This window comes from Zasmidium cellare (genome assembly GCF_010093935.1).
Source record: "Zasmidium cellare ATCC 36951 unplaced genomic scaffold M409scaffold_1, whole genome shotgun sequence".
NCBI classification, from domain to species: domain Eukaryota; kingdom Fungi; phylum Ascomycota; class Dothideomycetes; order Mycosphaerellales; family Mycosphaerellaceae; genus Zasmidium; species Zasmidium cellare.
Genome location: NW_022986945.1, coordinates 1,752,442 through 1,778,296, shown reverse-complemented (window position 1 = coordinate 1,778,296; position 25,855 = coordinate 1,752,442). Strand labels below are relative to the sequence as shown.

General features: G+C 51.3%; 13 protein-coding genes across 13 annotated transcripts; 6 read left to right on the top strand and 7 right to left on the bottom strand.

Annotated features, from left to right (window-relative positions):
- Positions 1–645: 645 nt before the first annotated feature.
- On the top strand, positions 646–1,770 carry M409DRAFT_48959 (glycosyltransferase family 32 protein; the record flags this gene model as incomplete). The annotated part of the gene is made up of 1 exon (XM_033811095.1): positions 646–1,770. One exon carries the CDS (start codon positions 646–648, stop codon positions 1,768–1,770), a length of 1,125 nt encoding a protein of 374 aa, XP_033674968.1.
- A 279-nt stretch (positions 1,771–2,049) lies between these two features.
- On the bottom strand, positions 2,050–2,398 carry M409DRAFT_16351 (uncharacterized protein; the record flags this gene model as incomplete). Its single annotated transcript, XM_033803586.1, has 2 exons — positions 2,050–2,127; positions 2,222–2,398. 2 exons carry the CDS (start codon positions 2,396–2,398, stop codon positions 2,050–2,052), a joined length of 255 nt encoding a protein of 84 aa, XP_033674967.1.
- A 487-nt stretch (positions 2,399–2,885) lies between these two features.
- Positions 2,886–4,433, bottom strand: M409DRAFT_16350 (uncharacterized protein; the record flags this gene model as incomplete). The annotated part of the gene is made up of 3 exons (XM_033803585.1): positions 2,886–4,081; positions 4,135–4,216; positions 4,263–4,433. 3 exons carry the CDS (start codon positions 4,431–4,433, stop codon positions 2,886–2,888), a joined length of 1,449 nt encoding a protein of 482 aa, XP_033674966.1.
- Positions 4,434–4,824: 391 nt separating this feature from the next.
- Positions 4,825–5,866, top strand: M409DRAFT_48957 (uncharacterized protein; the record flags this gene model as incomplete). The annotated part of the gene is made up of 3 exons (XM_033811094.1): positions 4,825–4,860; positions 4,918–4,999; positions 5,049–5,866. 3 exons carry the CDS (start codon positions 4,825–4,827, stop codon positions 5,864–5,866), a joined length of 936 nt encoding a protein of 311 aa, XP_033674965.1.
- An 8-nt stretch (positions 5,867–5,874) lies between these two features.
- Positions 5,875–7,991, bottom strand: M409DRAFT_62234 (uncharacterized protein; the record flags this gene model as incomplete). Its single annotated transcript, XM_033815081.1, has 4 exons — positions 5,875–6,601; positions 6,671–7,008; positions 7,063–7,866; positions 7,914–7,991. The coding sequence occupies 4 exons, from the start codon at positions 7,989–7,991 to the stop codon at positions 5,875–5,877; spliced, it is 1,947 nt and encodes a 648-aa protein (XP_033674964.1).
- A 1,861-nt stretch (positions 7,992–9,852) lies between these two features.
- On the bottom strand, positions 9,853–12,769 carry M409DRAFT_62233 (uncharacterized protein; the record flags this gene model as incomplete). Its single annotated transcript, XM_033815080.1, has 4 exons — positions 9,853–9,876; positions 11,001–11,175; positions 11,229–12,460; positions 12,515–12,769. The coding sequence occupies 4 exons, from the start codon at positions 12,767–12,769 to the stop codon at positions 9,853–9,855; spliced, it is 1,686 nt and encodes a 561-aa protein (XP_033674963.1).
- Positions 12,770–13,509: 740 nt separating this feature from the next.
- M409DRAFT_16347 (uncharacterized protein) lies at positions 13,510–14,526 on the bottom strand (the record flags this gene model as incomplete). Its single annotated transcript, XM_033803584.1, has 1 exon — positions 13,510–14,526. One exon carries the CDS (start codon positions 14,524–14,526, stop codon positions 13,510–13,512), a length of 1,017 nt encoding a protein of 338 aa, XP_033674962.1.
- Positions 14,527–16,866: 2,340 nt separating this feature from the next.
- On the top strand, positions 16,867–17,823 carry M409DRAFT_16346 (uncharacterized protein; the record flags this gene model as incomplete). The annotated part of the gene is made up of 1 exon (XM_033803583.1): positions 16,867–17,823. The coding sequence occupies one exon, from the start codon at positions 16,867–16,869 to the stop codon at positions 17,821–17,823; it is 957 nt and encodes a 318-aa protein (XP_033674961.1).
- A 262-nt stretch (positions 17,824–18,085) lies between these two features.
- M409DRAFT_62232 (uncharacterized protein) lies at positions 18,086–19,089 on the top strand (the record flags this gene model as incomplete). The annotated part of the gene is made up of 4 exons (XM_033815079.1): positions 18,086–18,160; positions 18,206–18,580; positions 18,630–18,899; positions 18,955–19,089. The coding sequence occupies 4 exons, from the start codon at positions 18,086–18,088 to the stop codon at positions 19,087–19,089; spliced, it is 855 nt and encodes a 284-aa protein (XP_033674960.1).
- Positions 19,090–19,247: 158 nt separating this feature from the next.
- On the bottom strand, positions 19,248–19,889 carry M409DRAFT_48954 (uncharacterized protein; the record flags this gene model as incomplete). Its single annotated transcript, XM_033811093.1, has 1 exon — positions 19,248–19,889. The coding sequence occupies one exon, from the start codon at positions 19,887–19,889 to the stop codon at positions 19,248–19,250; it is 642 nt and encodes a 213-aa protein (XP_033674959.1).
- A 645-nt stretch (positions 19,890–20,534) lies between these two features.
- M409DRAFT_48953 (uncharacterized protein) lies at positions 20,535–22,248 on the bottom strand (the record flags this gene model as incomplete). Its single annotated transcript, XM_033811092.1, has 4 exons — positions 20,535–20,848; positions 20,905–21,604; positions 21,659–21,992; positions 22,220–22,248. 4 exons carry the CDS (start codon positions 22,246–22,248, stop codon positions 20,535–20,537), a joined length of 1,377 nt encoding a protein of 458 aa, XP_033674958.1.
- A 530-nt stretch (positions 22,249–22,778) lies between these two features.
- Positions 22,779–24,128, top strand: M409DRAFT_62230 (uncharacterized protein; the record flags this gene model as incomplete). The annotated part of the gene is made up of 2 exons (XM_033815078.1): positions 22,779–23,988; positions 24,040–24,128. The coding sequence occupies 2 exons, from the start codon at positions 22,779–22,781 to the stop codon at positions 24,126–24,128; spliced, it is 1,299 nt and encodes a 432-aa protein (XP_033674957.1).
- A 521-nt stretch (positions 24,129–24,649) lies between these two features.
- M409DRAFT_48951 (uncharacterized protein) lies at positions 24,650–25,714 on the top strand (the record flags this gene model as incomplete). Its single annotated transcript, XM_033811091.1, has 1 exon — positions 24,650–25,714. The coding sequence occupies one exon, from the start codon at positions 24,650–24,652 to the stop codon at positions 25,712–25,714; it is 1,065 nt and encodes a 354-aa protein (XP_033674956.1).
- Between the last annotated feature and the right edge of the window lie 141 nt (positions 25,715–25,855).

Below are 25,855 nucleotides of genomic sequence, written 5' to 3'. Positions count from 1 at the left end.
ATTCTCTCTTCTTCCACCTGCCGGCCTCAGGCTGCGCGCGGCATCCTTCGTCGGCTCCTTCGCATGTCCGGACGCGGGACGCTTCGCTTTGGCGACCACTTCACCCTGTCTGTACATAGTTGCGATGCCTTACAAGCCGTAGACTGCCAGCACATCCGGGTATCTGCCCAGCCGTTTCATCGAGCACATCGCCTACTGCAGAATGCCGCGAAGTCGGTCATGCGACAACCTCAGTCAAGCGAACATATCTTCAGCCGGGCCAGTCGAACCAGTGGGATCCCGCGGAAGAGTGGTGTGAAGAGAGCCAAGTCAGATGCCAGAGGCGTGAAACGTTTTGGCGCTGCTCGCTGACATCACCCACGCCAACAGAAACTCTGTTACTTCCTGCTCGCAATGAGGCTCAATCCTGGAACGTGACCGACTTGGTTGGCTGTTGGCGATGTGCTAGCATCGCAGCTGCGAAACCAAGTTTCATACCGCGTTTTCCGAACGCGGCGTCTTCTTGTCGTTGCGCCTGGCGTACTTCGGAGGTGATGTAGGCGGAATACAGGTGTGATTAAGGTAAGTCGAAAGCCACGTTTTCCATCATCTTCTTTTTCTTCGTCGAATTCCTGGAGTTGCAGCTGGGGAAGCAGCCCAACAAATATGCGCACAAGACATGTGGTCGGCCTTGTATTCCTCTCCATCCTCTCCCTCGCATTCCTCTGGCGACATCATATCCGCGACCTCTCAGAAGTTACCCGCACATACAGCGTTTTCCACAAGTACCTACGGCGTAATCAAGATGTCCTGGTACGATTTTCGACTCAGCTTCAATCGTCAGAGGCGAACGACATAACACTGCCCGACTCCGTTCCCCAGATCATTCACCAAATCTTCCTCTCAAATGGCAGACCGAACTCAACTCTGGCCAAGTACGATCCAGCGATCAAAAGCTGCCAAGCCCTACATCCGGGATGGACGTTCAAGATGTGGACAGACACCAATGCGACTGACTTCATCGCTGAGTTCTACCCGGACATTCTGCCTCATTACACCGGCTACAAGCAGAACATCCAGCGCGCCAACATTCTCCGGTATGCACTGCTGCATCACTTCGGCGGTGTATATCTAGATCTCGACGTTACGTGTCTTGCAGCTCTGGACGAGCCACTATCCAAAGGGTCGGATAGATCTCTCACTCACCTGCCATGGGTCACCCCGGGAGCTTACCCAGCAGGCGTTAACAACGCATTCATCCTCTCTCGACCAGGCCATCCCTTCCTCGCCGAGCTGCTTGGTCGAGTGCCTAGCCGCGACTTGCCATGGCCCATGCCGTACGTCGAGAACATGCTCAGCACAGGCTGCATGTACTTCTCCAACGTCTGGATGTCATATGCTCTGCGCTTGGAGAGGGAGTGGCGAAATCCTGGCGTGAGGAAGGAAGATCGAGTGTATATCCTCGCGGATGAGAATGGCAGTATGGATCCTCACATGCTGAGAGGCAAGATCACCACACCGCTCTTCGCGCACGGCGGGGCGAGTAGCTGGCACGGTTGGGACGCGGCGATGATCGTTATGATCGGGAAACACTATGGATATTTCGCACTTGGACTCGCGAGTCTGGTGGCCTCGATTGTGCTTGCGGCGTGGAAGCTGAGTCGACGCAGCAAGTCGAGGCGGAGGAGCAGCTGGAGAAGTGCGGTTTCGCGGCTCAGTCTTGATCGACGGAGTCTAGAGAAGCATTCCCTGCTACAGGATGAAGAGCAGGGATTGGCGAAAAACGGGTAACGACGAATGGTATGATCTTGTGACTTGTCTTTGCATAGCGATTGCGCGGCGTGGGAGCGATTCCTTGATCAGCGACAGGAAGATGATATCCCGCACAGGCACAGATTCCATATGGACCTAGACGTAGTGTATAATCAACGAAATGACGGTTTGTAACAAGGATTTGATGGCTCATTGGTCTTGCTTCGTGCTCTTGCTTCTGTTCTCGTCTAGAGTCATGTTGGCGTATATACATGATCATGCCCTGATTCTTTCGATCAGATGTTTGGTGTATATCATTTATAGCTTGGCTCCCTCCTTCAAAGTTCCAATCTTCAACTTCGGGCTGTACTTCTTCAACACGCTTTCGTTGTGGTACTGCACTCAACATGTCAGCAACTTGTGTTACACCATGCTACATCCTTCATTTCATTCCACATTCAGTATGTGGTATATGTCTAATGTAACTCACCTTCCAAAACTGCTTGCTCGCATCCTTTCCACCTACTCTCTTGAGGATCTTCGCACCGCCTGGGTGCTCATCTACGAAGCCTCCCATCTCGTACACGTCATTATCAATGATGATATAAAGGCCCTTCTCGACTGTGTTGTGCTCTTTCACTTCGTTGGCGGTGATTTGCTTCGACATCGTGAGTTGCGATTCAGGTGGAGTTTGCCCTCGGCTATTGAATTGGTTGGATTGCGGGATCAAGATAGGGCTCGTTTGAAGCGCTTCAATGCGGTAATTGAGATGATCGGTCCCGGAGTGGGCAGAGAGGTGTTATTAAGAGATGAGGTGCGTTTGAAAGATGGCACGTGGGTATAGGTATAGAGATAGGTGAACAGAATAATCAGCGGAGATGTGACTGGTGGAGAGAGATCACTGACGTTTTGCCTCGGCATTGAGGAGCTCACGTGACTGCTATAGCCGACGCGATAACGGAAGAAGTTGAACTTTATCAGGGGTTTGTGAGACTTCACTGCTATCAAACGTGCTCCCTAACAATTACAACCACCATGCTACGGCCTGACTGATGTGTTTCCGTACACCGCAATTGTCTGCTATGGAAGTTCCAGCAACTTAAAGCAAGAGATTGGGCCCATTTTGTATCGAAAGGCATGCTAACAAAGTCCACCTATGTGGTGTATCTAAAATCCGGATGCCGGTCTCCTCTTGCCCCAGCATCGATCAGTCGCCTCTTCTCGTCTTCTGGCATTGCTTCCCGCTTCCGGTTGATCCCCCTCAGCAAGAAGAACATCGTCGCATATCCAATCGAGGCACACACGATTGTCGAGAGCGAAACCGCGTGTCCGATGACATACCTCCCATCCGAGTTCGTTATCCGATAGATCTGTCCAGCCAGGATGCCTGCACTGTTACCGACTGTCTGCTGCAAGCCAATTGCCGTCGCCCGTTTATAGTAGCCTGCGTTCGAGTTCGAGATCCATGTGACGTTCAGCCCAACACAGCAGTATATTCCCGTTGCGGTGACGAATGTCGCGAAGTACAGCACAGCTGTCTTGTCCATGTCAATGCCGAGCATCATGCAATACCCAATCGCCGTGACTATCGCCAGCGGCGACATGAAAAATGCCCGCCGACGAACTTTATCCGAGACGTACGCAACGACAAGATAAAAAATCGAGGCCCAGATATACACCGGCACCGTGAGCAACTGCGTCCGGACCGAGCTGAACCCAAATCCCCTGATGATCGTCGGCAAGAACGTGCTGAATCCAAAGGAGCAGGTATTTGCGCAGAACTGGCAGAATGCACTCAGCCAGACTTTGGGATCTTGGAAGGCGAGCTTGACCTCCTCGCGGTCGAAGAGTTCGTTCTCGCCTTGGTAGAGGGCGACTTGTTCGTGTCGGATCCGCATGAGTTTCTTGTCGTTATCGTTTAGCCACCAGGCGGATTCGAAGGTGTCTGGGAGGAGAGCGATGCAGCCGAGTCCTACCAGGATGGAAATTAGGCCTTCGACGAGGAAGAGCCACCTCCACCCTTCGAGTACGCCATTCAATCCCGTCAGGCCGTACGCAAGAAGTCCTCCAAAGGCTCCTGATAATGCTGCCGCGACGAAGAGGTATGAGATTCTCCGGGCTTGTTCGATGGGTTTGTAGAAGGTCGATAGGTAGAGCGTTAGGCAGGGGAAGAGGCCTGATTCGAATGCGCCGATGAGGAGGCGAGAGGCGAGCAGAGTTGCGTAGTTTTGCATAAAGGCGCTGCCGATGACGACGGCGGACCAGCAGATTATGAAGAAGGGTATGAGGCGAGAGGGGCGTGCCTTCTTGAGGATTAGGGAGGCGGGAATCTCGAAGGTGATGTACGTAACTGTGTTGTCGTCAGCATGTGTCAGAATAGCTATTCGATCGCAATATACTGACCGTAGAAAAGTGTCACTGCCACGTTAAGTTTGTCCCCATCGAGTCCGAGGTCTTCGCTCATGCCAGCGATGGCGGCATTCCCCTGACAAGGTCAGTTATGCTTCAACATAGACTCGAGGCATCCTTACGATATTCGACCTGTCAAGGTACGCAACCAGAAACACCAGCACCATCATCGGCGAAAGCCACATATCCAACTTCCTCACCAACTTCCTCTCCGCCACAGGGTCAATAACAGCCTCATGCGAGCCAACCTCATCGTCTCTCGGCTCCAGGTACTGTTGCTTCGACTCGTCCATCGTAGCGTAGCCTTGGCGTATAAGGTTCTCGACAAACTTCGTGGAGACATGCAGAAAGGCTGCGGGTCTACTGCAGTATTTATGATCTATAGGTCTAATCTTTCCCAAGACCACTATCTCTTGTGTCGACTTTCGCCGATCTGGTAGGATGAAAATTGCCGATGATGATCGGCAAAATCTGTTGTCATGCCTCCGGGGGAGATAGCGGGCAGCTGCTTGCCCGACCAAAGAAGGATTCTTATCGGTCAATTGCGAGTGTCAATGGATGTGTGGCGAATTGCTTTTCATCAGGCCGTGTACAGTGTTGAGGTGTCTTTATATTTCAGCATCATCCCGATCCTTTCCCCTGCTTGGCCGGATTACTATCATTTGACGAGCCGTTGCCTGAATCATGGGGTCTATAACAACAGAAGTTGAAAGCATTCTTGTAAGTTGGGTTGATAGCTGACGAGTTGAGAGGGACTGATCTGAGGTTCTTCGACAGACGTGGGAGCGTTTGGTCCGCTTCATCGCCCAGGAAGATGGCCAAGAACATCTTGGTGAGCCGGTGGACCGAGATCTTGATAGTGAGTTCATACCCAAACGCATGAACGAATGTGTCTGACCAGCAAGTAGTTGGCGCTGCTTTGGCGTCCTCGGAGTCAGTCAGGGTCCGCAAGTTGTCAGGTTCATCGCCTTTGGATTCCTCCCTAAAGGTCACAAGCTCGGTATTGACGATCAAATCCATACTTCCACCTCTTTCGAAGGCAGAAGTGGGTACGATCCGGTGCATTGGATTGAACTACCGCAACCACGCGAAAGAAATGAACTTGACGCTGCCAACTCATCCGTCAGTTTTCTTCAAGCCGGCGTCGTGTCTGAATGCCCCAAACAGTCCGCTCGTCATACCCTACCAGGCCATCGACGACCAAGCAGATTACGAAGCGGAGCTGGCGATTATCATCGGGCGAGAATGCCGAAATGTCAGCGAGGAGAATGCCTTGGACAACGTCCTTGGCTACGCTTGCTCCAACGACGTGACCGCGCGCAAATGGCAGTTTGCCGGCGGCAACACGCAATGGGGGTATGGTAAAGGATTCGATGGATTCGCGCCTCTGGGACCTTGCATAGTGTCACAACGACGGATTCCAGATTCCAGCGAAATCGGGATCAAGACCGTGCTGAACGGCGAGACCATGCAGGAGGGACGAGCAGACGACATGATCTTCTCGATACCGGCGATAGTCTCACATCTAAGCCAGGGAACGACGTTGGAACCAGGGACGGTCATCATGACAGGCACACCGCATGGAATTGGTGTGAGCAGAGATCCGCCTGTCTTCCTCCAGGACGGCTACGACGTGCGGATTGTTGGAAGCCATGGTCTAGGAAGCCTGGTGAACCGTGTTGTGTATGAGAACACCCCAGTTAAGGCCAAGACCAACGGTTCATGAACCCAAGATCATGAGAATCCGGGCTCTTGAGCTATGCTATCAAGCACATATTCCCACTGCTGCACATCTATCGCTTCCGGCAGCGTAAGTGCAGGATCATGCCAGAAGTTGGCGCTCGGGTCGATTGGGAATGGCGGGAAGAACCTATCATTCAAGTTCTGCTCGGGAGCCAAATCCAGGCCAGGGAAAGGAGTTTGTATATTTGGATCCATACCGCTGCTTGCTGGAGCAGAAGTCATCGTTGGCTCCATGGAAGCCCTGCTGTTGGGGATACTCCGCTTGTTGCTTTGACGCAAGCTCCTCGCTTTTGAGATACATAACTCAACAATCTTGACTTCTGCCAGTGCGAACTCGTTTACCCAGACGTCATGGCGCTGCATCTCACAGTAAGCGTCGAGGTCTTCCAGTAGGGCATTGGTTCGTGGCGAATGTGGGTCTTGGACCGCGATCACTCCCAGGACAAGCACGCCGTTGAACAAGTGGTGAGGTCCTAGGGCCCACTTGAGACGGTCTTGCAAAGGTTGTCCAAAGTACTTGAGTCGTAGCGCCAGATCGGAGCAAGCGGAAGACATGCAGACATCGTGACTGTATCTGTACCGATTCGTAATGCTGTGACGAAGTAGGTATGGTCGATGAAGCGTAATCCGGGCGAAGTGATACATCGCATGGAGCCGCAGTCTGTTCCAGTAGAGGTATGGTCTGGAGGCATCTGACGAAGTATCTGCGTCTTGTAGCCTGAAGTACGGTGGTAGCTCTCATTCCCAGTTCACCACGTCACGGTCCAGGGATAACACTGTCTCATACGAAACAGCAAAGAGTCCAAAGCAATGTTCCTGAATCTTTCCGACGATGACGGCCAATTCATGTGCGAGGAGATTGCAGACTGCTTGAGTCGGTTCCGAAATCGGTGCTTCCGTGGCGGCGCCAGCATCTTCGTCGCTCAGGTCATCAAGCCAAACATTCGATGCCCGTTTCACCATGCATTGTTGATCAACAATAGCGAAGGGGCGGCCTAGTGCAAGAGCAATCGTCTTGTCCAAGACGTAAAGGTGACTCCAAAGTCGCCGTCGAGTCTCAGTTTCCTTTCGAGGGAGTCTCCAGCGTTCGCCGTCGATATGCATCCCTTGAGCTTGAGACATTCGCTGTGTAGGATTTAGCACTAATCTTTACCCGTTTTCAAAAAAGAGATAGCGTACCATAGCGAAGCTTGTTGTTAGCCAGGACTCAGTGACTCGTCGAGTGTAGATCAAGTAGCGCGTAACGAGTATTCCTGCACGAACGAGGTCTGTACTTTCGCCGTAGAACGAAGGTGCAATGACAATAGCTCGTCTCGAAGCCCAGTAGAATCTCAAAGATGTCTCTGTGAGCTCACGTTGGCTTTCCAGGTTGGTTGGCGCAGAGCCATCCAGGAGTACGCCATAGGCAAGCACGATAAACAACAGCGCCAACCATCTGAGATCGACTGTAGCGAAGTCATCAAACCCAAACTTGCGTGTCCAGAAGGCTTCGTACTTTTCCCGAAAATTGGCAGGGTGCACTGCATCGATGGACCAGTTCAATTCTCGAAGGAAACATTCTGTCAGATTATCAACGGTCGCCTTTCTGCGAGGCAAGATGCCTAGGAGATCCCAGATTTGAGAGAAAGGCCCGCCTTCATCGCGGAAAGAATGAGCCGACCCAGCACCAGGCTGCGCTCGGATTCCCGACGAGACATCTGGCGCAGGTGCCTCGATGACTTTTGCCGCTGCCTGTGGTCCAAAGTAGGATGAGCCGAAGAACGACGGAGCATCCTGGCTTCTGAACAAATTGCCAACGCTGCCTTCTCCTTCCGGGAGTTCGACGGCAGATGAGGCCGTGTACGAGTCTGGAGCTCCAGCATCGACGTGGGTTGATCCGGAAGATGAATTGCCAGCTGCTTCAGTGGCTCCTGGGTATTTACAAGTCGATGAAACTCCACGACGGCGGCAGTTAGAGCATACGGTAGACCCATCACCATCGCACTACCCAAATGTCAGCGAGTAAACTTCAAACACAATCTCTTACGTACCTTCTGCTTCCTGCGATGACAAGGGAGACAGGCTACAGCGTGTCGACCGCGCTTGCGTGGGGATCGGGATATTGGCATGATTGTGTAGAAGGAAAGCCGAAGGGAAGAGGAGACATCTGGCTTTTTACCGACGATGCCGGGTGGGGCGGATTGCCCTATCGCCTCTCTACTTTGTCTCTGGTGTTTCTGGGGTAGCTTTTACGCTATTGGTTAGGCTGAGTACTGGGCATCTAGTTTGCGCTTGCTCTAGTGTAACATGTTCGGTAGAACGTCAACCAAAAGGATACGACAAAGCTATGTCGCCAAAGCCCGCCGAAATTGGCAGAATGCTGACCCACGTATTATGGTGTAGGGGCCCCTGGGATGACGATACAATTCGATCAACTCCGTAGGATGTGAGTTGATCGTCCGATAGGTGCATGAAGCGGTGGAATGAAGCTGGTTATGTTTAGCCGTCGAAACATCGAACGCAAAAGCAGGTCGAGACTTACAAAGCAGATTCTGGCAGAGATGCCAGCCGGGTACGGATTGAGCAAGTAGAGTCTCTAGTTTCGTTCTGTGCGTCCGGATCCGATCTTGCTCCGCAGGGTCTGTCTGATCATAGCGGCAGTGGACCTCCAACAGAAGCATGATGCCCGAAAATATCGTACCGACCAGAGGATCAATCAAAGATTTACGATGATCCCATTGGCATGCTACAGCCACAGCGTCTTCGCAAAACGACACTGCCCGACGCCATCGATATGCCCACTCGGTCTGGTCGCTGTGAACTTCGGATGGGATCATTGCGATGATACGAGCAAAATGCATGAAGAGCACTGATGTAAGCCTCTCAAAGTATGCCGACGTGCAGTCGTCCAGCACGGTCTGTTGTGTAGGGTCCATGTATCCAGTGGGCAATGCGTCTCGCATAGACGCCAAGTTGGACTCCATAGCCGTTATGCGTGTCCGCAGGCTTGGTGTTGGATTCTGCACCAATAGTCGCCTTAACGTGCCGGCCTCTCTGAGGATCGTGACAGCCAGGATACGTATGCTCTCGTTAGCATTGTTGTGGCGGCCGATGACGTCGTTGAGTGACGAAGGAAACAAGCTGCAGTCATCAGGAAGAAACACATCTGTTGAATGCTCCCGAATAACGTTTGAGCTTGCATCCGCCGATACCAATGCAGTCTTGATGCTTTCTTTTTCGATAAGAAAAGGAGTTCCCGCCATAATATTGGAAAAAGAGTCCAGGCTGTAGATTGACCACCAGACCGCTCTCCAATCTCGAAGCTCCTCATGGCTGATTATGATATAGCGGTATAAGGAGCATTGATTGGGATTGTCGAGTTGATGGAGGCCGCATTGATATCCCTTTCGAGTCAACCGCACAACGCGATTCAACGATCGTTCGCCTGGCATTTCAAAGAATGCATAAAACGCAAGTAGCGTCGCTTGCCGAAAGTCATCGAGCGACGTCTGTGCTGTTGCCTTGTAGTCCAAGTGGTCCGATTCAAGCAAGTAATCCAGATATGATCTCGCGGCTTCTGAGCTCCAGAACTTGCAGTCGCCGATGAGCCCCACAGATATGGCGCACATTGCAAGCGTAAGGTCGGAATCAATGAAGCCGAGTTGGTACTGCTCAAAGAAGCGTTCTTCCACGAACAGAGGGAAGGATATGTGTAGGTGCACGAAGAAGTTTCTCAGTCTGTAATGGTGAGCTTGAAGCTACTGTGCATAAGGTTGCACCTGGCTTACAGAATGGATCTTTGAGGCGACGCAGCTTGTATGTAAAGGGCCTCTGGAACAAAGGTGCTGAAAACTGCGCTATCTTGCAGTGGCTCGTCAGTCGACTGCTGGTTTGATCCACCAGGAATATTAGAGATCACAATGTCTGTCGGTGAGTGCGTGGTTACCAATTCCGGTGGCTTTGAAGACTCTGGAGGGTTGTCCCTAGGACTCAGACGTGTGCTGTGGGTCTTGACTTTTCTCCTGGCTTTGAGGCGTGGCGTTTCCCAGCCGCTATTTGTATCACTACCATAGCTCCTAGAGCGAGTGGTCTGCTTACGACTGGAGCCTTTGGGAGGTCCCGGCCGCTTCTTGATGCTCGAATAGATGCATTCAGAGCCATTCTCCAAGCAGCGAGAGCACGAAGGTCGTTTCAAATCACCTGGACGAATGAAAGTCAGCTCAAGTGGGTTGTAGTAAGCTCCGTATCATATTACATTTAGTCTTCCTCCTGTGAGAAAGGTCAGAGCAGGACTCGTCATGTTGCAAAAGCTCTCGACCCACGTTATGCATCGATCACAGACACGAGTCGACAGTAGCCCAGATGTGGCGAGATCAGTCAAGAGGCGAGTCCCAGTCATCGCCAGGGGACGCACTGCTCCAGCAGCTCTCAAATCTGTGCGTGGTTCTCAAGTCCTCAAGCGGTTGCGCGCCGTTCTTGTGTTCCATTGGTGTCGACAGATCGATTAGCCGGGCCATCTAAACACGCTGGAACTGTAGCCCATTCGCGAAGCCACGTCCAACGACAGTGCTTTGGCGGTAGAGACTCTCGTGCCAGCGTTGATGTCGATGGGCCACCAGAGTGAAGATGATGACTTCCAGCAAAGATGGATGTTGAAGTGAGAAGTAATAATGGCTGGACTTGCTTCCATCGTTCGTGCGGAGACAGAATTCCGGGCCGAAGCGGAACCTGAGCGGATGCATCGCTTACGACGAATACGACAAGGCTACGACGTTCCCGTACATTGAGCAGAGCGACCATGGACCACCGGCCAAGTTCCAGAGGTACAACACGATAGCTGTTAGGAGCAGTTCGCTAGGCTTGATGAGCAGAAATCGCACGACAGGCGCAATGTCAAGTACAAGACGGAGAGGTTGCAGCCTGGAATCATCATCTACCAGCTAGATAGGGTTTCTGAAGTCAAGGACGTTCGGGAAGCATCGTCAATAAGACTCTGGATGGTATGGGTTTACCTTGGTGAGTGATCTGTTGTGACACAGTTACACTCCCATCTTCCCCTCCTCGTTGTGGCAATCATGTCTCCCTTTCAGCTAGGCCTCTGCTGGCAGCTACTCTGCCGGGACGTCTGTCTTGTCCGCCTCGAGATACCATTTCTTTAGCCAATTATTGCGATGCCACACAAGTCGATACATCTTTCCGTAACGGTAGAACACAACGACCAGTACCGCCGGAAAGGCCATGATACCACCCAAGCTACAGAGTACTGTCCTAGGGCCATCCTGCTCCACCCACGGTACGATGAACACAGACATTCTGTGTTTCTTGTCAGCTTCAAAGAAATTGTTCCAATTGAGTCCTTCACGTACCCATAGCCTAAGAAGTTCCGTACTAACGCTGACATTACCAAAATCTCGCTACCATACTCATGGAAAGCCGAGAGTGCGTAGTTGAAGAAGGTCGTGTTGCATGAGCTCAATCCAAAAGCCGTTATTCCCCAACATACGCACACGACGTAGAGTGACGTGCGTTGCTGGTATGTATACCCGAGCCCAACCATGCCAGATATTGCGCATGCTACGCCGATGAGCGTAAGCGGAAGTTGAAATTCTGGCTCGTAAATCCCACGATTGCGCCGGGTAAGTATCCTAATGCAGCGATCCGAGCAGAGGCCCATGAACAGTCCAGCTAGTAGAGCACCAATGGCCGGAGCTACCGAAGCGTATCCAACCTGGCTAGAAGTCAAGTTGTAAGGCGGAGCAGTGAGAAGAACAGACGATAGTATCAAGGTTGCGGCGAGCCAGCACAACGTGAGTCCGCAAGATACAACGGCAAAGGTCGCGCCGAGATTGACCAGAACGACCGGAAAAGAGATCAAAATCCTCCAGATCGGATCGCTGACATATGTGCCGCTATACAGTCGTAGTTCTTGACACCATGTCCTCGGGGTAGATTCGACAGCCGTCTGTACGACATGCTCATCATGCGACATCTCGCCACAGTCGTCTAGTGCACGCTTGGAAGCTGACTTCGCTTCAGGACGGGTGAGACTTGACCAGCTCGTACCATCTTTTGGCTCGATCTCGGAGTCGTACCTGCGAATGTATGAGGTCTCTGGAACAAACAGTGCTGTTGATATAGCCTGTAGAGCTGCAAAGGGGATCAACATGTAGAAATTGTAACGCCAGCCTAAGTTGGTGGTGATAGTGCCAGCGATGATGCCAACAATATTGGCGATGGCGTTGAGTAGGAACACCCCAGCTGCCACACGAGGACCTCTTTCGTGGAGGAATGTGATATCACCAATTGCAGAGAACACCAGAGTCTCATATGCAGCCGATGCAATTCCTTGAATTACGCGAGCAGTTAGCAAGGAGTTGTATCCTTGCGCCGTTGCGCCGACCACGGAGCCAATGACTGCCATGAATGATGAAAGCACGAATATTGGCCTCTTGCCATACTTTCGGGAGCAAGCAGCAACGAAAGGGCAGGCAGCGCCCGCAGCCAGAAGGTAATATCCGGATGAGAGCTTTACCATGCTGGCCGCGGATATGTTGAGATCTTGAGCGATCTGGACAGTGCCAGCTAGCAAAAGGGGCGCCTATGTGAGGTGGTCAGTAAACGATGTGATCAAAGGTTTACGGCGTATAGTCACGGTTGTAGCTGAATGAATGACCGTGCCGGCGTACACGATCGAGGCAATGGCACGCTTTTTCGCGAAGGACCAGTTCAAGGGGTCATTCGGGTCATCCGAAGGTTGCGGCGTCAAGATGATTCTGCCATCTTTGCCTTGACCATGTTTGAGAGGGCTTAGTATGTTGTCGACTGCAGCGCTTTCTGTAACATGTTCCAAGTGCACGGTTCCTGGAACGTGGTCTGTCGTCTTTACGTCGAGGACGCCGATACCCATGGTGTTCGTTCAAGGCTGTACAATTTTTCGAGCTTCTGATGTAGGACCAAGTCGAGAAGATACCAACGAGGATGGCGTAGAGATACTCTCATCGATCTCAAAAATAACGAGTTGCTTCGTGGCATTGGGAGGGGTTGCAAGCCCAGTGCGTACACCATGAGCCTGGCAAGGACCCGGACCACGATCAACGCAGGTGGAATCTGACTACAGTTACTAGCTCACATTACTATGGCTCTGGTTCTAGATTGGTGCCTCACCGCGCATTGGCATTTGGTTCCGGTTTAGAAGATCCTCCGTCAAGCTCGAAGATCCTCCGAAGCACCAAAGATCCCCCGAGGTACCACAAGCCTGACAAATGGGCGGATGCTCCTGCAGGGCAGATCACGAGTGCCTGTACGGCAAAACTTCTTCAAGCTGCGCAACAAATTGTCGTTGGAAAATTCGGCCAATGTGTGAATCGTAGACATCGTAGATGTTGGCACGGCTGCTGTGCGTGCATGGTACTGAAATCGTTGTGCCTTCGGTTCAAGCGTCTGCCGATTTGGCGTCGTCGATGAACCACATGTAGCATTGGGCTCGATTTTGAAATGAAATAGCTCGTTATCAGACACGATCTTTCTCTTCCATGCATGTTGTTTTGACTGACGCCCACACATCGAGAAGGACTCTTTGCTTGGACTCCACCATCAGGAGAGTGATTGCCCAAAGTCTCTCGTCGATGCACGTTAAAGATGCCGCTCTCAATCAAGCGAGCAAGCAACGTCTTCTGACGTCGAAACATGCCGTGGAACTTCGCTAAGCAAATCTGTAGCATCATGACCGGTCTCGTGCGTTTTCGATCGAGGATGAACGTAGCGACGAGTCTTGACATCCGACCTCCATGCCACGGACTTCAACTTGCCCATGGTCGGCGTGCGGTCAACGATGAAAGCCGTTTCCTCAATGACAATGTCACCATCGGGGTCATCTTTGTATTTTGCGACCAAAATCTTGCTTTGCGCCATCTTGTAGAAATTGTGAATATTGACACCGTTGTCCCATTCCTGCGGGATGATGGTATCCAGCACTCTTGCTTCCTCTGGGATGTCTTCGCAAGTCAGATCGAATGATTTAGATAGCACATCATTCTTGAGCCTGGCGCCAGTTTCTTCGATTTCCATGATGCACTGAATCCATGAAGCGAGGAAATGGCCATCACAGACGCCTTCGAGGTTCAGAGCCCGTAAGATGTCCATACACCGTCTTCGTACAGCAGAGTCGCGACATCGCACTCCGATTTCGCACACAGTGACGGTCACATGTGTGCCGGTAGTGCTTGCCGGTCTTGCTGACCCGGAGGTAGAAGGTCCTCGGCCCCGTGTCTTTGAGCAGACTCGGTCGAGGAACACGAATCGTTCAGCAAGGCTGATGATGTGCTCAAACTGTGAGATTAAGGGGTCGAATTCTTTCTGATAGCGGCTCTGGAAAGAGTTTGCCGCAAGCCACAGGTAAAAGTAATGTATGTTTGTCAGAATGTAAGCAATTTCGTCTTTAGGGTCCCATGGTACTCTGGTATACGTTGACATCCAAGCCGCGAGTTTGACTTTGATCTCTTCAACCTTCTCGGGTTTTGAGGGACAACGGACAGCATCGTGGCGTGCAACGAAGGTAAGACACTTCAATGTGCTCGTGTCGGTTGGGTGAAATGCCTGTGCTTGAAGGGCTTGGCGGGCAGAGTTCAATAGGGTTCCAACCACTGCTCGGAGCTCGCCATGCATAACGTCTAGGTGCACCTGCGGAGGAGTGTTAGTCGACCTGCTCGGACCATCTAGCGCTGTGAATCCTACCATAGCTTCGTCAAGACATGAGAATGATGCTGGTAAAGGTTGCAAGCACACCGGAGTTAGGTATGACTCGCTCTTCCCTGGAGCCAGTGAATGATCGCTGTCCAAGCGTACGAAGGTCTGCGCAAGCAGCTCAAGTCCATCTCTAGGATTGGAGCAGAGAGGTATGAGGCGCCATCTGCACTCTTTGCCGACTTTGACATGTTGTGGCTCAAAGCTGTGGTGTAATATTCGAAGGCCCCTCCAAACGTGAACATAAGCCTCGTCATCGTCGCACCTCAAAACATTGAAGCAGAAAAGGAGCAATATCAGCAAGAGCACTACTTCCACAGTCGAAGATGTCGCCTCATCTGCGTGGCTGGTAATGTACGACCGTAGGTACGACATCGATATGCTGTACTGGGACAATGCAAAGGAGTATTGCTCTCTGTCTTTACTTGCAAGGCCAGGTCCGGACTTGGTGCCGATCTGGGATCGGTGTATTGCGGCTAGAGCAATTACAGCGTGCTTTACCGCTGCCTTATCGTAGCTCATGCGAAGTGTGAGTCGCTGCCATGATAATGTTCTCGGAGACCCGGGCAGACTGTGTATCGTGTGTAGGCGGAAAAAGTCAAATGCAATGCTCTCCGACGGGGTAAGTTCCGTGGGCACAACCGAAGGTTGACAAGAGATTGGAGGACTTTCTGGGTGCTTGGGCAGTAGGAAACCCCCAGTTCTGTGGTCAGTGGGTCTGATCATCTCGTAGCCGCGGCACGTTCGGCCTGATTTGAGGCCTGGCTGTGGTCAATATCGCTGCAAATGCGACAAAGAATCCACCTTACATTTCATGCATCCTGGGCGACCCTATGAAGCCATGCATTAGTGTAAAGTGCGGCTAGTGCAGCCGGGAACCCTTTGCATACCTCGTCACATTTGATACGCCTCTCGCGGCTGCACCGTCGATCAGTAAAGACCATGGGTTTCATATGTACTCCTTCATGGAATGGCTTACCATGTTCTGGAGCCTGGATAGACGAGCAATGGTGTCAGCGACGGCACACAAGGCCAGACACGAACTTCATGTCTTGTTACATACCAAATCTTGTCTTAGGATGTTTTTTTCGGAGTCGATCACTTGGAGTTGTAGCCATACGGAGAATGCCAGATCTCGACAGAAGGCTGTTGGTTAGGGAACGAGACGAAGCCTTGGCTGTGTGAAGGTCTGTCGCAAGAGACTGCTTCCCCATTTGTATCGAAACGCCATCCGACTACGTAAGGAGGCTGAGAGCATTGTCGGTACAACTTAGAGTTCTGCATCGTCGCTCTTCAGCGAATCAAGGGCTGTTGTGCGACCCGCGAGGCTTTCCTCGGAATTCAGCCGAATGCGATGTCGATGAGTTGTATGTCCTACTGTAGCTGCTCAACGCTTACATCCACTCACAGCCCGCTAAGGCAAGTCGATGAGGCTTCGGTCGACTTCATTGTCCAGCGAAGTCAGTATACGTGGACGTGAAGTGGTATTGTCGATTGCCCCGAGGCAAAGTCGACTTCGGTTATCCCGTGCGGATGTGAGAGACGCGCAAGGCTTCGAAGGGAACATCAGCACAAACTTATTCTTTTACGAATTTCCGTGTCCTTGTCCACATTGCGGCCGGTGAATGGATGCCCTTAGCTATGTGCGTACAGTTGATGGTAGTTGTGAGAGCAGATGTCCGCGTTTTGATCATGGATGAGAAGGTAGAAGGATGGGATTGACGTCAGCCGAATGCCGCTTTCTCTACGGTGAACCATATGTGTGTGAGTCGAAATTTCTATACGCTCGGCATTGAAAATCCGTCCGCAAACTCCGTCCCAGTATCGTATCACATCAGCAATGTCTCTCCTCTCGGGACAATATCTATGCGCTGTCTGCAGCGTAAAGAGCGGACATTACATCGAGAAGTGTGTCTGGTGTCGCGCACGAACGAAGAAGAAGCGATCAGATGGTGTTTACGAAATATGAGCTAATGGATGGATCAGATCTGGACTGTGTGCCTGCACTAGACGCATCAAGCAAACGTACGAGAAGGCATCATCGAAAATCTCGAAATGGCTGTGCATTTTGCCGTCAGAGGAGAATCAAGGTAGAGAGATAGGTCCGAGCACGAGCGTATAGCGCATTGACGAGCATAGTGTAACGAAGGCAGACCGGCATGTAGCAACTGCGCCCGCAGGAGGAGGTGTTGCACCTATTTCGACGAGCCGACCTACAATGCGACGACAATAACCGTGCAGCCGCTATCGTCTGCACACATGATGACGCTATTGCTTGAGGCGCTTGAAGCCACAGACAAGGAGCACGCCGAGTTGAAGGGCTTCGAGAGTCTGATTCGTGCTCATGCAGTGGAGAGTCTGAACGACTTCGTGACCTGCGATCGATCCTGGTTGAAGTCGCCTGCAGTACAGGTCGTCATGCAACGCACAGTAACGCAGTTGGTCAGCAACCGAGCGTACCTTCTGCATGCCGTCCTTGCAGTGTCGGCTGCCCATTTGGCTTTCTACAAGCCATCAGAATCCCGCAGCTACTGGATGGCATCTGGAGCACATTTTCAGCACTCGATTATACTACACGCCGAGCGTATGCAAGCGAAGATAAACGAGCAGGACGTCGACGCCTTGTTCTTCGCCAACCTCATCCATTCTATTCTTGCTTTCCTCTACTCGCCTTTACCTCTCTCGCATAGCCAAAAGGATTCATTGACAGGATGGATCATGTCAATGCGAGGTACACATCTACTCTTTACGATGCCAGCCGCGGTGGAGCATCTGTCGCAAGGCTGCTGGGCCACTGTGGTGGAAGAGCATAAGACCTGGCATAGACAAGCTAGATTGGCTGCTGCATGCGCATCTTCCAGTAGGACCAGCAATGCGACTGCCGCCCTGTTGCAGTACTGTAACAGAGTACCTGGACCAGAGCGGGAAAGCTATCTTGAGCGAGTCCAGACTCTTCGGATGATGGAACTCGAGACCGCCACGTCGCAGAGCATAGGCGGCCTTGCGTCGTTTATAACCGAAGCTCCTCGAGAGTACATACTTCAATTGAAGGCACAAGACGAAGTAGCGCTGTTGCTGTTACTCCGCTGGTGTGGTCTTTTCTCTCGGATTGACCAGTGGTGGATTTCACGTTCAGCGAAATCAGAATACGGACGCCTTTACGCCCATCTATCACGCAATGGGTCTGAGGAGATCCAAGCGCTTCTGGCTTTGATGTGATTATCGTTGCAGAAAGCAATCTTAACAAGCAGTAGAGTACATAGACGTTCACTCTTCGATCATTTATCGGTTTAGTCATAAGCCCGAAAAGTCCGCCAGAGCGTATAGCTCAGCAGACTGAAGGATCCGAATTCTGGTCAGTTCCATTGACCATTGCAACAGCCACCAGATATTTACGTATATACAGGTCTCAAGACGGCGGGCGAGTAAGATCGTTCGACACCAAACTTCATTCCCATCCAGCGTGCATCACATGACAACCATGACGACTACGCTTTCACCATCTTCCGGCTACGCCCTGAACTCAGGGTCCAAGATTCCCGTAATTGGGCTCGGCGTAAGTTATGAGAGATGGACTACGAACGTCGCTAATATTGTCCAGGTGTTCAAGGCATCGGAGGCTGAAGCAAGCTTGGCTGTCCAGGAAGTATTCAAGTCAGGTTATCGCCACGTGGACACTGCGGTGTATTACGAGAACCAATCCGCGGTAGCAAAAGCTGTGTTGAAGGCTGGAGTTCCTCGTGACCAATTGTTCTTTACAACCAAGGTCCACCCAACAGCTACCTCGTACGAAGGCGCAAAGGAGCAGGTAGCCAAAACTTTGCAAGAGATAGGAGGCTTGAAGTATGTTGATCTCATGCTCATACATGCGCCGTATGGAGGAGCCGAAAAACGTCTTGGGGCCTGGAAAGCTTTGACAGAAGCAGTGCAAGAGGGGAAGATACGTAGCATTGGGGTGTCAAATTATGGAGTCGATGTTGGTTCTGTTACAAGTCTGCTACCAGATGAATAGCTGACCATCACAGCACCTGACCGACCTCGAGCAATACATCAAAGACACAGATGCCAAGCTTGGTAAGGGAAAAGGAGGTGTGCTTAGTGTCAACCAGATCGAACTTCACCCCTGGCTCCAGCGAAGAGACATCATAGATTGGTGCAAGAAGCGCGGCGTGCTTGTTCAGGCGTGGGCTCCGCTGGCTCAGTCGTCACGATGGGGCGATCCTCTTCTCAAGAACATTGCCAAGCGAACCGGAAAGTCTGAAGCACAAATCCTTCTGCGGTGGAGCTTGCAAAAGGTGAGTCTCACGACATAAGTTCATCACTTCGAACTCTGACTAGCCATCGCTCCAGGATTTCAACCCTTTGCCAAAATCTGTCACGCCTGCGCGCATCCAGCAAAATCTTGACGTCTTTGATTTCGAGTTGACCGACAAAGAAATGGCCGAGCTCGAAACGGACGAGTACGATGTTCATGGTTGGGAGTAAGTGCAAAGCTCTATTTGAAGGCTTCGTGTCTAATGACTTGACACAGTCCAACGACATCCGGACTTTGAGCAACAGCTGCGGGCGATAAAGACCACCAGATCGATAGGTACCACAGCCTTTTGAATTCTCAATCAGGTTCCCATCTACCCAGGCCGCTCTCATTCAATGGGCATATATGATGCATAAGAAATCGTTGATCCATATTTGCCCCTCCACTCATCCTCCAGCATACTCGCCTCCCAGAAACTCCACCAACGGCCATACTTCCAAGCGAAGTCTCGCTTCACTGACTCTTCCGCAAAGCCAAGTTTTAGGTATAGCTTCTTCGCCGACTTGTTGAACTCGATCGCCCCTATGCCAATGCGATGAAGCCGAGCGAAACTGAACCCCCAACACAACGCCCATTGGATAGCTTCACTTCCGTAGCCCTTTCCACGATGCGGTGCAAGGATGGAGATGGCAATATCAGCTCGACCATGATGCTCTCTGCCTTGTCCCGGACCAGTCAAGGTGAGGACGCCGACAGCCTCGCCAGGGTCGGGGTGTGATGGTTGGTAGCTTTCGATCTTTGCGGGAGTGGATGGTGTGACACAGATGATGACACCCAATAAGCAAGATTCAAGGTACGTCTTGTACGATTTCGCAGCATTGGATCCTTGCGGGGTTGGCATGAATGGAACAGCGTTATTGAACGCTTCTGCATCACGACCGAGTTGATATAGCACTCCAGTCTCATCGTCTTGCTCGACGGCCCGATATGAGAGGTGCGCCGAGTTCCATGGGGCAAATTCTGAAGACATTGTGCCAATCGTCGGGGAATGATGCCGCAGCTTTCAGAAATGGCTTCACAAAGTGGATGTTGAGTCTCGGTCTGGCAATCCTCTCGTTCAATCGCAGGAATAGGTTGTGTATGTTGGCTTAGGCTACGTGTAATATCGCACCTTGTCGCTTTCGCACTCGATGCTGACCAAGGAGATCGGTTTTGCACAGGTGTGATAGTTGGCGGCTATGACCGGCCCGAAAATACAGGATTCCACTCCCTGTGCCGGTCGGTATGCAGCTTCAACTATGAAGGAAGTGCTTGCGAGCATGAGCGGAAGCTGCGGTGTGCAAAACTCATTCCAGTCGTGGCGATTACTAACCTCCATTTCTCATTTCGTATAATGATTCATGTGGCGCTGAATACGGCAACGCTCTAACTCTTGGCCTGATGGCTGTGTTTGAGATAACAAGGCAGAACATGAGTCAGTATCTATGCGCATCCTCAGTCATGCTCGTTTCCTATTGATCTCATTTATTTGGATGTCGAGGCGTAAGGGTGCCAGACATGTGGTAGTGCAGCAGCTATTGAACCCGTTCTCTGAATGCTGACAGGATCTAGTCCTCTCCAGAAAGTGTCTGAGGACGGTCACCAATTCGCATTATGTTGAAGTCGGGTATGGAGTCTAGCTTGACCCCAACATGATCTCGTCCTCGAAGCTATCGAAGTGCAAATAATCGCCAATACTGAAGTCAGGCCCGTGTGTCGCGTTTTGAAGGACTTGTTCCACATCACTAAGCATCTTGACGTGGCCTTTGGCGGCAAAATTCCCGCTATCAGCCATGTCCTGTAGGAGAGCTTTCGAAGTCAGAGCCAAGGTTGGATCATCATCAGCATGTGAGTCGGTCTCAAAAGGGCGGATTTCGCTCAGCAGAGTACCTAGGGCGAATATCTTGAGGGCCGAGAAGAGATGTAGGCTTTCCCAGAATCCGTGCCTTGCTTTTGTGACGGTAAGTGATATGTTCAGATGAGGAAACTCGGTGTTGAAGACTCACCAATTTTGCCAACGCGATTCAAACTCTCCAGAATTCGAAGGTTGCATCGGGCAGCCGACATGCACTGTCGAGCAAGGGCAATCAAATCCTCTATGACATCGTTGCTGATGCTCCCATTGAAGACGTGATCGAGAAGGGCCAAGAAGACTGGACGCATGAGAAGAATGAAGATCTGATGATATCGCAGATAGATCGACGATATTGATCGTACCTCAGGCTTCCGTAGCATGTCTGGTGGAATTCCACTGTCAAAGGAGGTGAAAGCACACGACTGAGCTACCCCAGCCTGCCATTGTTGTAGAAAGTCAATGCTGGGTTGAATCTTGTTTCGCAGCCCAGCGTGATTACCAGGCTGTAAGCGAGCGGTGGCGGTCTGCATCTGGGCACGACAAAGATCGATGTTCATGTTCAACACCTCCTTGTTGCCGAACTGGAGCTGCTCTTCCTCGCTTAAGTCGTCATTGCAAGGAGTTTCGACTTCGACCTCACCGAGAAGTAAGGTCGGTCGTTGGCCTATTGCTAAGCTTGTCATCCAGTCAATGAGGTATGTCGTCCATAAGACCCGCTTCTTGTGCTCAGATCTCAGTCGCGATGATTCCACCGTTGGAGTATGAAGTGAAAGAGTGCGTGCTATGCGAGACGCCAGACCAGCGTACATGTAGGCCGTCTTGCGGCGATTCATAGAGAAACAATACCATGCCTAACTATCGTCAGCGGCTTTATCTACATCGATATAGTGAATAGTAAAACCTACGATGAGATTCAAGACCTCGACATGATCGATGTTTGGCTCTTCAGATGGCATCTTGAAAAAAGTCATAGCCTGATCGAAGAATTCTACGCCCGGGCATTTTGCGCAGATTGGCGCACTGTCGCTGACATGGTCTGAATCCACCAGGGGTACATACGCCTGGGTGTATCGTGAATACGAAGCACCAAGAGCCCATATGATGAGCATCTTACACAGCTTCTCGCGTACCGCAAGGGAGTTGGGCTCGCGGTAAGCTTTCTCAAGGTCGGTTCGAAGATCGGTCTTCAAGTACCAATGGTAGTCATGCCCCATGTAAGTCTCGAAAAGGTCAATAAGTCTGATGGCGTAGTCATAAGGGGGAAGAAAAATTCCGTTCCTTGAGAACACGCCTAGCTCTACAGTTGTCGCGAGAGGCACCAAGGTCAGTCACCAATTGAGACAAACATTGACTTTTGACCAACCTCTATTCTCGCCTGAAGCTAAAGGTGCATACTCGTAATATGTTTGAGCGGCGATCAACGGAAAGCTCTGCAAGGTCGAGGTCGTATTCTTCAGTCTGCTCACCCAACTTTCTTGCGTTTCCATAAAGGCATCTTCACCTTCTTCGTGACTTCTAAGCTGGGGACTTGACGATGCCAGGAAAGCAGTCTGGTGGCCAGCGGCAGCTCGGAATTGGAGATCTCGAACGTATGCTTCCGACACTGTTATAGCTCTATCCCGCATAGGATAGACACAATTCTCGCGGGCATCAGCGCAGTTCTTGCAACCCGGTCCGGCCGGTTTGGGATTGCATCTGATCTTCTTTCGGTGGCAACGATGACATGCCACCGGTTTGCGTCTGGTATGAGAGTAGGACATGTGAAAAGATACGTCTCTGTTCAGTCAGGTTGCTCGTCCTATGGATGAACCTCAGCTCCGAACTGTGCAGGAAATACTTCGGCCGCTAGCATCATCTCGCCGAGTGAGTGACCGTAACCCGGGCTTTTGCCCGACGGGATCTAACAAAGGCGGCCGAGAGAATACGACCGTCCTGTGTCAGATGCATCCACAATGGTACTTTTTCTACACTTATATTGCCCGTATGCCGCGCTGATTGCAATGTTGAAGCGCAATCTTGCCCGCCATGTCCGAACAGCCGTCTGTCATAATCGTCGGCGGAGGAGCATTTGGAACGTCAACTGCCTACCACCTCGCTCAACGAGGGTATGCTAATGTCAAGGTCCTGGATCGATTCGAACCGCCCTCCAAAGATGCTGCTGCCACCGACCTCAACAAGATCATTCGTTATGACTATCCCAATCCACTTTACACCCGTCTGGGACGAGAAGCTATGCAAGCATGGAAGGATCCTGCCAGTTTGCTGTCCGGCTTCTTCAGGCCGACTGGCTGGATCATGGCCGCTCACGAAATTGCTCTCGAATTCTTGAAGTCGGCATACGAGACTACTAAAGCGAATGGATCCAAGAGTGTACAGTACATAGACGCCACGGAGATCAAGCGCCGTTTTCCAGAGTTCACTGGAGACTTTCGAGGGTGGACCAACGTCTGGTCTCCTGAGGCCGGATGGGTGCCTTCCGGAGAGGCGCTCTTACGCATGGCCACCGCTGCAAAAGCTCAGGGGGTAAAATATGTGACAGGCGACACCGGCTATGTTGTCAAACTCTTGTACAACGATAAGGGCGCTTGTATCGGAACGCTGTCCAAAGATGGTCACGCTCACTTCGCCGATGTCACCATCCTCTGCACGGGGGCAAATACAGCCGCTCTGATCGATGCCAAAACCGAGATTGTCGCCAGATCTCACTGTGTCGGGGTTATTAAGCTGACGCCAGAAGAGGTGATCAAGTTTGCAAACTTGCCCGTGGTTGATGACTTTGAGCAGGGCATATTGTTTCCGCCAGACCAGAATGGTTTGCTCAAAATCTGCAGCTGCAGGTTCATCACGAACTACTACAATTCTCACGTTCCAGGAGCGTCCCTCGGCCACTCGCACGAAGACTTCCCGGACGATGGCGTGCCTCGACAGATTGAAGAAGAAATGCGAAAGTTCGTGCGCGACTTGATACCTGAGCTAGCAGATCGTCCATGGATCTCTACCCGTATGTGCTGGGATGGCGATACCAAGGATATCAACTTTCGCATATGTCCATCTCCCCATAACAGCAACCTCTTCATTGCGACTGCTGGAAGTGGTCACGGTTTCAAGTTCTTACCCATCATTGGAAAGTACGTTGTGGATATGCTTGAAGGCAATCTGAGTGACGATTATGTCGATCTATGGAGGTGGAGGTTTGGACAATCACCTTCAGACGATGGCAAATTGCCTCATCCTTGCAAGTAAGACCCGTCGTTGATTTGCATCAATCGCTGACTTCAGTCCGCAGATCCGGTGAGAGACCTTGGTGAGCTGGACGGATGGCGTGGGCGCAACAAAAGGGCCAATGAGGTGAATACAGGCAAATCAAAGCTCTGACGATTTTCTGCAGTAGTCAAAAATACAATTAAGAACTTTGTTAGTTGTAGTCATACTCGAGGGTGTGTGAGACAAAGCCAAAGCCGAAGCCTTGGTGTCTCATAGCTCCATAAACTCGCTCACGACGTCTTTCAATTTCTCAGCCATGTCAGGGGTGCTGTTATACAACAAAAGTAGTACTATCAAGACCATACGAGGTTCAAGCAAATCTCACGCTTGGGGCATGTCTTGCTTCTTGATAGAAACTCTTGGCCAGCCTTGTCAGTCGAAGCTAAGGCCCCTGCAGAAAGAGTCTTTGATCACGGTATGGATTTACCGCTTTCACAGCATAGCAACTCTCTCAAAAGCTGCGTTGAATGAGCAAACGGGCTATGTCCTCTGGAGATGACCAACCTGCAATGTCAGCCAGGGCCGTTCTTCCCCGGCCTCTCCGAATCCGCGGGCCCACGGATTACGCAATATATACAACGATGTCGGTACGTCCTCTTGAAAGTTGACTGTAAAGCTCTGAGAGAATTATCATGACGTTGCCAGCAATCGCACAATTGAAGTACGCTACCGTTTGGCTTGCTCTGGCTTCCCTTTGCTGCTACGGGAGACGCGCCAACGCGGTCGCCTTAGGGCGGAACAACCAGACGACTTACATCCTGCCGACTAAAATCATCCAAGAGTTCCCACCAGACACCTGGATCGAGAATATCGCTGTCCGCCAAAATGGCCAGATACTGGTCACCGAAACAACGCAGCCTCGTATATATCAAATCGATCCTTTCGGCATTCAACAACTGGTCGTTGTCCACGAGTTCAACGAGACTGCATCAGTGACCGGCATTGTGGAGGCAGAGCCAGATTTATTCTATGTGTCAACTGCAAATTTATCAAGCAACTTCGACGTCAGCTACGGCCAAGCATACATTTACAGAATCGATATGCGTACTTTCACATACGAAGATCCAGCATCAACCGAAGTCACTCGAATAGCGTCTATTGTGGAAGCTGGAGCACTCAACGGATTGGCATATTTGGGGAACGGCACGGACACGCTGGTCTCTGCCGATACCCTCAAAGGGGTCATATGGAGTGTAGATACAAGCACCGGACAAGCCTCTGTCGCAATAAACAACACATACACACAGCCTCAAGGTCAAGCCGTGAATGGCCTGAAAGTACGAGGCAAAGATCTCTACTTCACAAACTTGGTCCAGAAACTCCTCGCCAAAGTCCCAGTCGACTCGAAAGGTCGGGCTACTGGGCCAACGGCTATTCTGGCGAATAGTACATTTCAGCCCGATGATTTTGCATTGGATCTGAACGGCGATGCGTACGTGGCGAGTCCTCTTACGCATCAGAATGCTGTGGTCTTTGTGCCACGGGAAGGAGGAGCAGCAGTACCTATAGCGACTACGGCAGGGCCGACTTCTTGTGCATTTGGTCGCACGGTTCAAGATTGTCATATCTTGTACGTTAGTACCAGCCGGGGCGATGAGGCATACATGGAAGGTCGTGCAGATGTTGTCTCTGGGAAGGTCGTCAAGATTGAGGTTGGTCGTCAGGGTATGCATGGATGCAGTAGGGATGGTCAGTGAGGCTGAGTTGTAGAATAGATCCAGGTTATCTTCATCATTTCGACAGAGATATCGTAGATGCTGATCAGGTTCTTGAGAGAACATGTACCACCTTGGTGCAAGTTATGTTGACGAGACTGCCAACGGGCTTTGGAATATCGG